Source organism: Notothenia coriiceps, unplaced genomic scaffold (genome assembly GCF_000735185.1).
Source record: "Notothenia coriiceps isolate Sejong01 unplaced genomic scaffold, NC01 NC01_scaffold00036401, whole genome shotgun sequence".
In the NCBI taxonomy this organism is placed as follows: domain Eukaryota; kingdom Metazoa; phylum Chordata; class Actinopteri; order Perciformes; family Nototheniidae; genus Notothenia; species Notothenia coriiceps.
Window position 1 is genome coordinate 426,066 of NW_011369102.1, and position 12,343 is coordinate 438,408.

The following is a 12,343-nucleotide window of genomic DNA, read 5'->3' on the forward strand; positions in this document are numbered from 1 at the left end:
GTCTACTGTTATTTCGCCCCGTCAACAGTGGGCACCAGATTGGACATTTAAGTCCAACATTTAAATAAATACTCTTACTGGGGGAGCCTGCTCCTCCATTGACCTTCCCTATTAGTATTTGAAGGTTCGCCCCCACTTTAAATATATTCACACTGAATAGGTTCCTAAAAATATTGATTTGCTATTTTTTTTTAAATAGTAACCCATCTCCAACTATGTTTATTTTGGGTAGTAGATTTAGAGGGCCTATCACTATGGGCAGCAACGGCTGGTAAAATTGACAAATAAACACACAAATGAGCACAAAAAAACTGGTCCTTATTGTCCCCAATCTGGCCCTGCGTCACAGAAAACAATTCATGAAGAGCTGCCTATTATTTGAAATTAAGTTGTTGCTGCCACAGTTCAGTCGTTGGTGGGCCGTGGAAAGTTTATTTTCTGAGCAGGCGCTTAACGATTATTTTCAAGTCAATAAAATAATTTCAATTAATATTGGAGTCAAGACGGAGACGTAGTTTGCTCTAAATCATAGTAACTGATTAGGTGGGACTAGCTTTGGTGGCTATGCTAACAATCAATGCATGTGGACCACTGTGGAAATCTGGCAATCCAGGAGACATAACTTCAGAATCAGTAACATCTGTATCTGTCCCCACAGAGGGGAAGTTTGCATTTGATACAGCAGAAAAGAGCCCAAAGACAGCTTTATATTAACTAAGAAGCATGGATTAAAAAATTACCATGCAATTTACTAAAATACATTTGTAAAGTTTTGAAGATGTTGTGCTACAGTCAGACGGTAGATATTCTACATTCCAATGGCAACTGCTGTTAGCAAGCGGTAGGATCAACGGCAGTGGAGCACCGAGCGGTGTCCCATTACAGAGGCACTACTAATTTAAAGGCCCAACACATGAATCCATGTCACATCTGTAGAAAGGTGTTAAGTTGGAGAAGTCATTCTTCGTAAAATAAGAGCAACATGAGTGCAGCTTTTGTTTCAAATATGTTGAGTTAAGTTGTTAACAATACAGTTAACAGTTAAGAATGGGGATATCATTATAGTGGAAATCACTCTGTGGCCCACCCGCCCACAACACATGTTAGCACGTAAAACAACAAAGAAGAAACTTAGAATAGATGAGGGTTGAACCGATGGACGACTACCCTCTAATGCTGAGAGCATGCTGAGCTGGGACGGCCCCCCCCTCTGCTGCGGCTGGGCTCTCTGAAGACTTCTTCTCCCGTCTTATGCTTTGGACCCTTTGGCGGTTTATCCATCATAGAGCGGATTGCTGTGCAATCTCCGTCTAAAAGAGCAAGGAAAGCAGTTCTTTAACCTGACAGTCTCAAAAGTGTTTGTGTAGCTCTACCTTTCTATATACAAGTCTTTGAAGCCCTGATCCTTTAGCAGACATCTTTCATTTTGAGTCCTGCAGGAAGACTTTGTTTGATATCAGGCCCTGGACTTCAGTTTCCCTCCACTAAAGACGACTATATTAGAAATTGTAATAGATTCATACAATCTTCAACAGGTACTTCTCTTAGCATGACCTGATGAAGCTTTTTCTTTTGAATGAATGAATCACATGAGAAGCCCCTGCCACTGATATACGGTGTTCCCAGATGATAGCTTTTTAAGATTTATTGAAAATAGTCGCAAAAGTGCATACATATAAACATGGAGGCTGTAAAGCTGGACTAGCAAATAATGTCTCACGTCATTCTCAAAACACTCCGACTCAACCGAAAAAACAGATTTCAGATAGCGGCTTAGGACATGGGGTTCCCAATCTGTTTTTCCCAAGAGCCCCCCCAATAATTCACAAAGGGATTAAACTGTTTAAAACACATGCTCAAAGTAAGCCGGATTTTGCCGATGTGTTTATGTGGATTCAAAAGTTGTAAATAATCTACAAAATGGAGGAGACCGATCTGATCGGAGCAACTGTGACAAATAATCCAACTGAAACCGGCATGGACAATGACTATGTTTTAAAAATGCGCTTATCCAGACAAGCCTGGTTTGGACACTTTACGGGCAGAAGAAACATTTCTATTAAAGAAAGAATTATACATTTCTGTCTTTTTATGCCTTTAATAGCTACTAACTTGAATTGTTATTCAAATCAATTAATCAATTATTTTTTATATTTTATTGTAATGTAGAGACAAGGCTTTTAGTGACAATCATGTATTGCGTTACAATTATATGTAAAAAAAAAAAAAAAAGTCTAAATATGATATTTGGCCTCAAATCATCTGAGGCCTGGCGCCACCCCTGCGATCTTTGGCGCCCCCTAGGTTGGGAACCACTGCTTTAGAGGACACTTGATCCCTATTTCGGGAAAAACTGTAGTACTTAATACTATTACTACTACTATGTAATTGTATATAAAGCAGTTCAAATGAGCTTCACCTCAACTAGCTACAACAGTCAAATCTACTGATGCATCATTACAAACAATCAAGTCACATAATAATACATCAGTCTCAGGGTAGACTCTTCTGCAGAATGAGTACTTTTAGTTTGGAAACTTTGGGTCCTTTTGGCTGTATCTGTAGTTGTACTTAAGTAGATGGTAAGGACTTTAACTTGTACGTGGCTGTACTTTCTATTTTAAGTTCTGTATTCTAGATGTCAGTGAGCTTGTATGTGGTACCCAGCAGGCCTTGGGTTGCAGCGGACAGCCCTCGTCCATCCCTGATGTAGAAGCCCAGGTGAGCCATCTGCAGGTAGCTGGGGTGTTTGTACTGATGGAACAGAACCAGGAAGCGGACGTCCCGGTCCAGCTCGATCCAGCAACTCCGGTTGTCGTCCACGGTGACCGTCACCCCCTGCCGCGTCACCGATCCCTGCTGATTGATGGGGAGATGGTCCCGCCCCTCACCTTCCACCACCACAGCGTCCAACGAGAGGGTGATCATGATGTCCCCGGAGAGCCTGGTGGCGGAGGAAATGGTGATCCGGTCGAAGTAGGTCCGGGTCCGATCCTCCACCCCGTGCTTTGAGGGAGCTCCCATGAGGTGGCCGTCCACAATTATCCCTTGAGGATGAGGAGCACACACACTTAAAAATGTATTACTAACGTGGTGGTAACAATGGCTGAAGTATTTACCTAATTTCACCTTGAATTCTTAAAGAAATCAATGTTTTTCTCACATTCTTGCCTGGTGAAGGAACATCAAGATATGAAGATAAGTCCTAATGAATTGAAGTAAATGGGTGCACTGCATTTCACAAAAAGAAAGACTATATTCAAACATCCATTTACAAGCTCTCGTATACCTTCTGGAGTGTCTTCCATGTGTTGTTTACCTAGTCTGATGCTCACTACTTCCCGCACACATGCAACACTTCAGATTTTCACTATAGAGTAGCGAAGAATGAACCATGAAACCAGTTGCATCCGAAATGCAAAAACGCATGTGTTTGGGAAGTAATGAGCTTTTGTCTGGATAAGTGGTACCGTACCAGTTGGGTTGTAGTTTGTTAACCATTTTTCGGTTGTTATACGCAGCCCCAATTGATTTGAATTCATCAAGAGTTTTTAGAATAGTTTTTCACCATGGAGGCATGCAATAAAACCAATATTAATATATAGAAAATTCCTATAAAACATGTATATCTTTACACTTAAAGGTGACCTATCATGCAAAATGCACCTTTGTACGTCTTTTCTACATGAATATGTGTCCCCGGTGTACCAGGGAACTCACCAAGTGTCAGAAAACACAACCCTCTCTATTTTCCTCCATACCCAAATCTCTTAAAAAGGGGCTGCAACGGATCTGATACAGACTGATCCAGATTTGAACACTTCTATGACGTCACAGAAGTGGCGCTACGGCTATTGGGCCAACTCCACCAATCAGGAGGAGACAGCCACGGACATTGCCGTTCGAAAGCGCTGGAGACGCTGTAGTACATATGCCAGGCCTGTAGATGGTGCTGTTCTCACAGAATCAGCCCATGCAAAGACAGTGTTAAATTGAGCGAAATGAGGAATGGCTAAAATGCATCTGTTTGGTATTTTGAAAAATAAAAAGTATAAATATGCCTTATATAGGTATGGTCCTACACTATATTATTCAAATATAGCATGATAGGTCCACTTTAAATGAGGGATTTTATTTCCAAGCGTACCTCTCTCTGGGTCCTCTAACAGTCTGAGAACGTCACTGGCTCGGCCGTCGACAGTGAAACACAAATTCTGACGCAGCTTAGGCAGCTGGACTACAAAATGAGGATCTCCATCAACTATAACACACAACATTTAACATTAATACAACATGAGTACAGAAAATATTTAAAATAATTTGACGGTGTAATATAATTAAAAACAAATCTTGACCTGATGAGGAGAAGACGCGAATGATGGATGGAGAACTATCTAAAAGCACAAGAGATTAAACTCACTGACAGTCCTCCACAATGAAAGCAGTGTCTCCACAATAAGTGACATATTATTTAAGACGTGCAGCTGTACGTAACAGCCAGCTCTTACCAAACGATTCTGTGTCTGCAGTATCATCCCCTAGAAATAAGTCAGACATTTTATTTATAAGACTTTAGAAAGCAAATACATAATCAAATCAACTCTTATGACAATTTAAAACTTACATGCATCATAATTGAGATCGTAGTCCACGTCATAGGTCGAATCAAAGTCTGAGAAATGGAGGGTTTGAGTTTAGGACACGCTGTGATGCTCATTTTTTATTTGGCAGTATAATAAGTATGAATATATTAAGAATGAAGTGTGATACTCACCTTTCACAAGGTCAATATCTACAGGAGATAGAACAAAAATATTTACTTCCACTGTTGGCTGATTATTATGGTATATCCTAATGAGACAGCTGTATCTAATTATGTTTGATTATCAGATTTATTTTTCAGATAAATGTGAATAATAGTTTAGAAAAAAAGATATCATTCAGTGTTACCTTTCCTCTGAATGAAAGTAGAGACATCTGGTGGAGAGAAGAAGAACATTCAATGAGGAAAGAATATGAAAATGTCTGCACACTATAAGAGGACATATTCTGCTCATGTTCAGGTTTATATCTTGTGTCTCTACTGGGACATGTCTCCATGCTTTAATGTTCAAAAAGCTCTTTATTTCTCTCATACTGTCTGTGCTGCAGCACCTCTTTTCACCCTCTGTCTGAAACCAGAGCCCAGTCTGTTGTGATTGGTCAGCCGCTTAGAGATGTCCCGACCCTTAGCCTATCACGTACAATGTGTTGGAGTGCTAGCCAATAGAAGCTTGAGTGTTACATAGTGATGTCACTATGTTCCTGATCTAAACAAAGGAGTCCAGTGGAGGAGTTTCAGGCACTGGGGGAGTGTAGCCTTTGCAGATCATTTGCTTTCACAAAAACCAAAATAACACCCTACAGAAAAGGTGTTTCATATTCAATGTAAATACTGCTATCTTTTACTATATTTTTTAATATATTTTTTTATGTTATTATAGTTTCTTCAAATAGCTTTCTACCTGTGTTTTTACATTTTTGTTTTATTTTGATGTATGCTCCACAACACAAAGTCAAATTCCTCGTATATGCTAACCTACCTGGCAATAAACTTGTTTCTGATTCTTTAACATTTAGCTTGTACTGTAACTTGATTTATGACTGTGCCTAATTGTGAATTACCCAGAACCCCTGCTGCCTCCCACAAACGTGGCCCTTCTGTTACACCAGGCATGGGAGCGAAGGTGGCCGACACGAAGGTGGCGATGCTCAGCTCGGTGTCGTTGTGGTCGTCCACGCTGGGCGCCGGCACCGGGGTGGGGGAGGTGAGCAGAGAGGATGCCTCGGGCGGGGGGGTGGTGATGTCAGGCACAGGTGGAGCAGAGGTGGAGGTGTTCTCCGCCTCTACGGAGGGAACGGTCACTCTGACAGGAGGCAGGGTCGTTCTCACTGTACTGGGCTGTGGGGTAAGGGGTTTCCCAGGCAGGAGAGCAGGGTCGGTTCGGACTGAGCTGGGTGGAGGCGTGGTGCTGGTGGTGAACACTGTGGTGGTTGTGGGGGTTGTTTTCACGACATTTGGATAAGGGGTGGAGACCTTTCCGGGTGCAGGGGGTGCCGCTGTTTTTAAAGCATTCAGCAGGGAGGTGTGTGTCTTACAGCCAGGAAGAGGAGAGGCCGTTTTAGATTCATTTTGGGAAGGGGTTGGCTTTTTCCCAGAGATTGGAGCAGGGGCAGTTTTCACAGAGGTGGGACTTGATGTGGTTGTGGCTTTCTTTGATGGTGAAACTCCTACTTTTGCAGCGGAAGTTGGCAGAAGGACTTTTTTTGTTTGCTTGTGAGGTGGCTGAGGAGGGTCTGGTTTGGATTTAGGCTTTGTGTTAGAACTGAGCTTCTTCACAGCTAATATTTTAATGGCGGGAGTAGTAGTCGCTGCTGTTGTGGTTGTAGTCGCTGCTGTGGTGGGTTTTACCGTGGTTGGAGTTTCTTCATCTCCATCGGGCTTAACCACAACTAAAGAAGTGACCGGTGTTACAAAGTTATATTTCAGGGAAAGGTTTGTGGCCTTGTCTGCCAGTATCCTCTGAGTTGCAGGGTCAGTTGCGCTCAGTTTTGCCAGCAGCAGCTCTTTGATGGTGAAATACGCCCAGAGGCGGTGCACGAAGGTGGAGATTCCTTCCGAGCCTGCAGAGCACTCGACTGAATCTGCACTCCCGTTGCCTTTCGCGTGGGAAATCAACACCTCGTTCTCCAACTTGATGCGTTGTTTTGAATCAGTGGCGGACATCGACACCTTAAAATCCTTCAGCCCTGGTTTCACCCTCCCAGCCACCACCAGCTCGGAGCCTTGGAAGTAGTTTGGGAACACGGAGCGGGTGATGTCAAACGCCTGATCGTCCAGATACGACAGCTGGATGTCTGACAGCAGAGGACTCGCCACTTCATCGTAGAAACCCTTCAGCTGCAGGGCTGCGTCGGCGTCCTCGTAAACCATCCTCGCCACGCCGCGGTTATCCAGAGCGAGGCGTTTCAGGAGCAGGAAGTCTGCGTCGTCTCCAAAGGCGAGGCCGAACAGAGACGAGGAGCCCAGAGCTTTCTTGGCGTTGCTGAGGATGGTGTCGCCGGTCGTTACTCCGATGGTTGCCTCTCCATCAGTGAGGAAGATAACCAGAGGGACACGTCGGGATGAGAGGTGGCTGGAGGAGGGGGAGGGGTTGACCAGCTGGGCAGCGGAGAGCAGAGCTGCGTTGATGTTCGTCCCTGATAGAGAAAAAAGTCATAATAAAATAATAATACTTTTTTTTTTATTAAAGGAACCTTATAAAACCCAAGGAAACCAGACAAAGGATAAAAGTAACACATCAAAAAATAAAATACAGGAAGAAAAAGCAGGCATGGATGTGGGAAAGGAAGTTGCATTGATGAAATAAACTGGGAGACCAAATTGAGTAGGCTGAACGATCCGTGTTAAAAGAAGAAGTTGGACACAATTATCGCTTAAGACTTCATCTCACATCCTTCTGCAATAATCCTCTTCACAAAGTCTTTGGCGTCTCGTACGTTCTGCCGAGTCGCCCGAACTGTCCGTCCTTTCTTCCAGGTGTGAACTTTGTCTGAGAAGGTGATGATGTTGAAGTGGTCTCCCTCTCTCAGGTCCCCGAGAATAGTGCTCATGGCCTGCTTCGTCTACTGACAGAAATAATTTGAATTATTGACAGAAATCCTGCAAGTATGTTTTTTATCAAGCAACTGTCCTTATCACAGAACTGTCTTGGTTGATCGATTTTCTTGGATGATTGAAAAAAGACTGCAGTCACTACATATACATTGAAAATCACAGAGGATTAAAACTCAGTTATGCAAAAATAATTATTTCTATTGAGGAAAAGACAAGAAGTACAAACAATATAATTGACAATGAAATGCAAAGCAGCAGGGAAGCGATGTGAGCATGCTCTTGTATTCTTGGTCATAAAAAGTTACGGTGTGGATGAGACTGTCAACTTTACCTGTTTCATCTTAGTGCCTATCATTGAGCCACTGACATCAATGACAAATATAACATCCTTAGGAACCACAGGAAGTCCTCTGGGTGCAAAGTAATGCACAAAATACCCATCATACACCTGAGAGAGGGTGAAAATACACAATTCATTGGGGAGAAAACCACTTTAACTGTCACTAAAAACACATTTATATATTTTGAAAAGCAAGAACATTCTTTAAAAAGACGCTCCTGACCTGGACTTCACCCATGAGGTCTCTGAGCTCCACGTCATACTGGAGGATGAAGTCTGCGTTGAGACCGTTGGACGAGATGCTGTTCTGCTGCTGTATAGTGGGACTGTAGCGGACACGAGCACAGTTTGTGTTCTGCTCAACATGAGTGGAGGCCGGGGCTTCTGCATCGCCTGATGGTAAGGAGTGCATGGTTTAATCCATGAAGAAGTCATCCAAAATGTTTAAATAAAGGTCTACATCAAAGAGGACACACGCCTGTAGCATGTGTGTAGAAGAAGACCAGGGGTCAACCATTTGGAACATAATGCTCCCACACTTCAGTCTAATCTAATAACAACGTTTCAGTACACAGACCTTTCTCAGGTTATTTAAAATTGATTATATATTATTTGTGCAAAAACCTGATGAAGGTCTGGGTATGGAGAGCTTAATATTAAATAGCCCCTTCTGACTGTCAGTGAAGAATCTTTAAATCTCTTTGAGCAAACAATTCCACCAGAAATAGTTTGACATTTTACGAAATTGGGTTATTTGCTTTGTTGCAGAGTAAGTTGAGAACACAGACACCACCCAAGTCTGTAGGATCAATATGAAACTAGTCTGTAGGATCAATATGAAACTACCGGTAGTCTGTAGGATCAATATGAAACTAGTCTGTAGGATCAATATGAAACTACAGCCAGAAGAAAGTTATCCTAGACTGGAAACAGATAGCCTGGATATGGCTGGATAAAGGTAAGATCAATTGCTTATCAGAACCGCTAAGGCACTCGTAACTGTATATCTTGGTTGTACCCAAATTAAAAGCATGAAAGAATAACTAGCAGTGGTTTTATATGGGATTATAGGGGAGAAAAACATCCTGGGGTTTCCTGGCTACCTAACAGTAAGAACAATATATTGTTTCTTGGCAGAGCCAGGCTAGCTGTTTCCATTTGTTTCCTGTTATTATGCTAAGCTAAGCTAAACAGCTCAATTTTCTCATTAACCACTAAGAAAATAAGTTTATTCCCCAAAAAGTTAAACTATTCCCTTAAATTCAGATTTTGATTGACAAACATAATTCATTATATCATTGATTCAACCAGGAAGTCTATTGAGATTGTTTCTTCTGCACTTGCTTTAAACAAGTGATGGTTGGTACCAGGTGGTGTGTACTTTACATTAGTCTCAGAGCATTGAAGGGCTCTTCTCTGAAAGTTGCTAATCCCAATTAACCATCTAAAATACATCATAACAGGTAATAACTCATCATATTTGACCTTGAGCGGTGTTGGAGAGCAGCCGGCTCGTCCTGAGAGGAAAGGCTTTGAGGAAACTGATGCCCGTCCTCTCCGTTATACTGACGTCTAACGAGAGGTTCTGCACAGGCTGACCCGGCCTCAGACCCAGACTGAGCTCATAGCGGCCGAGGCGTCGAGGCAGCAGCTCCTCGTAGGTCAGGGAGAAGGAAACCCGAGCTCCAGACGGCACGCTCACCGCCACGCGGAACTTCTCAATCTCTCGCTCTCTGAAACATAGCAAAAAAAGTCAAAGGAAAACTCACAATATTGGATTGGATGTCAGTGTCCTCTTTAAACCGGTCTACATTACAAGTAAAAGCTTTAAGCACTGAATGTAAGAAAGGTTGTGTTGGTGGGCTCATACAAGTGTCCTTTATTTAAGTAAAAGTACCATACTATAAAAACACTTCACTACAAAGTACTGAATTCAAAATCTAACATAACTAAAAGTACTATCAGCAAATTGTACTAAAATAATCAAAAGTTAATGTCAGTGTTTTACTTTGTATGTTTTTGGATTAATATTACTGCTTCATAGGCGTACAGTATGTTGCATTTTAGTGCTGTAGATGTTGATGAACTGCTTTATATTGTTGGATAGTTAAATGCATCATATTCTAAAATATTCTTTTATTTTACAAGTATCTCACAAAAGACAACTTTTTATGAGATTCACAGACATTCTTTTAACTGTAGAAGATGCATTATTTAACTGATCAGAGTGTGAGGAAGTTAAAGAACACATTTTGGTACTGACTTGGTAGCAACGAGCCCGGCTGTCTTCCCTTGCTTCTTAGCGGCATCGTAAATGTTCCTGGCAGCAGCTCTCTCCGTCACCTGGCCCACATATACCTTGCCATTGGAGGTGCTAATGGTAATAAGAAGAAGAAACAGCTCTCTGTGTGACTCACAGTAGCCGGATTATATTTCAGTCAGAAACACGCCTGGCCTGCATTGAGCTACTCAGCGTGATTCACTTTATTTTCCACCTTGTATTTCCATTGCCATCACAAAGCTGCTTCACAAACATGTTATAAATGGAGTTCATAACATCTGAATGGGAGGTGTGGGTCGTAAACAGGGCGAGTGCGAAAATAGTAATTTCCCTCTAAAAACAGCATTAGCCTAATGAAGAGAGATCCTGCAGGCCGCGGTGGCGCTGCTGAGGGAGCGCCGCCGTGTGCAACACCCGGCAAAATCCCAACCAAAACCTCCGCTCAAGAGGCATCCAACTCACACAGTGCACTTCCTAGACTCTCGGTGACTGCGGATGACACGTGACGAGGCGCTAAATTAAGGTCACGTCCTTTTAACAAATATATCCAAAGAGAAAAAACATCAAGGGCTAACTCAAATAAACCCTCAGGCTTGAAGCAAGTCCTGTTTGAGAAACAGAGCAGAATGGCAAGAGTGGAAAATGGAGGCGCTTGTATTTATACGTGTGGCTGGTTAAAGGAGTGGCTGCACATCAGTGAGCGACACACTGAACACAGAGGTCTCAGTTTCACACACAGAAATGCTAAAGAACTAAAACATTTGCCACAGCTTTTTTTTCTCTTTTACCTTTTGGGGTATTTGGTGATGACGAGCCAAAGATGTAGGAGACATTTCTTAACGCTTACGTAAAGGACACCTAAGAAGTAGGAGACATTTCTTAAAGGACACCTAAGATGTAGGAGACATTTCTTAACGCTTAAAGGACACCTAAGATGTAGGAGACATTTCTTAACGCTTACTTAAAGGACACCTAAGAAGTAGGAGACATTTCTTAACGCTTAAAGGACACCTAAGATGTAGGAGACATTTCTTAACGCATAAAGGACACCTAAGAAGTAGGAGACATTTCTTAACGCTTACGTAAAGGACACCTAAGATGTAGGAGACATTTCTTAACGCTTACGTAAAGGACACCTAAGAAGTAGGAGACATTTCTTAAAGGACACCTAAGATGTAGGAGACATTTCTTAACGCTTAAAGGACACCTAAGAAGTAGGAGACATTTCTTAACGCTTACGTAAAGGACACCTAAGAAGTAGGAGACATTTCTTAACGCTTAAAGGACACCTAAGATGTAGGAGACATTTCTTAACGCTTAAAGGACACCTAAGATGTAGGAGACATTTCTTAACGCTTACGTAAAGGACACCTAAGATGTAGGAGACATTTCTTAACGATTAAAGGACACCTAAGATGTAGGAGACATTTCTTAACGCTTACGTAAAGGACACCTAAGATGTAAGAGACATTTCTTAACGCTTAAAGGACACCTAAGATGTAGTAGATATATACAGTTTTATAAAATGTAAATAATTACAATACATTTGCCACAGCTTGTTTTTTTCACGCTTTTGGCCTATTTTGTTGCTTTTATTTATGTCTTAATGTATCCATATGTATAAGTGTGTCTGTTGATTGTGTGTATATATATATATAGGTATATACATATTTCTATATATATTTGTATTTTTTTGTATTCGGGATTGTGGGAAACGGTATTTTGATCTCTCTGTCTGTACACACAAACTGAAANAGACATTTCTTAACGCTTAAAGGACACCTAAGAAGTAGGAGAAATTTCTTCACGCTTAAAGGACACCTAAGATGTAAGAGACATTTCTTAACGCTTAAAGGACACCAAAGATGTAGGAGACATTTCTTAACGCTTAAAGGACATAAGATGTAGGAGACATTCTTAACGCTTACTTAAAGGACACCTAAGAAGTAGGAGACATTCTTAACGCTTAAAGGACACCTAAGATGTAGGAGACATTTCTTAACGCATAAAGGACACCTAAGAAGTAGGAGACATTTCTTAACGCTTACGTAAAGGACACCTAAGA

At 41.8% G+C, this 12,343-nt stretch overlaps 1 protein-coding gene across 1 annotated transcript in view; it reads right to left on the minus strand.

The window, feature by feature from the left end:
* itih6 (inter-alpha-trypsin inhibitor heavy chain family member 6) overlaps nt 1-12,343 on the minus strand; it is a 19,481-nt gene that overhangs the window by 2,963 nt on the left and 4,175 nt on the right. Inside the window, exons 4-16 of the mRNA XM_010792422.1 lie at nt 10,261-10,371; nt 9,483-9,730; nt 8,221-8,390; nt 7,989-8,105; nt 7,494-7,665; nt 5,665-7,239; nt 4,951-4,977; nt 4,775-4,792; nt 4,625-4,672; nt 4,509-4,538; nt 4,356-4,394; nt 4,148-4,261; nt 2,664-3,047 (exon numbers count right to left, since the gene is read on the minus strand). Coding sequence (XP_010790724.1) covers nt 2,664-3,047; nt 4,148-4,261; nt 4,356-4,394; nt 4,509-4,538; nt 4,625-4,672; nt 4,775-4,792; nt 4,951-4,977; nt 5,665-7,239; nt 7,494-7,665; nt 7,989-8,105; nt 8,221-8,390; nt 9,483-9,730; nt 10,261-10,371 — 3,053 coding nt within the window. The remainder of the gene's footprint in view (nt 1-2,663; nt 3,048-4,147; nt 4,262-4,355; nt 4,395-4,508; nt 4,539-4,624; nt 4,673-4,774; nt 4,793-4,950; nt 4,978-5,664; nt 7,240-7,493; nt 7,666-7,988; nt 8,106-8,220; nt 8,391-9,482; nt 9,731-10,260; nt 10,372-12,343) is intronic.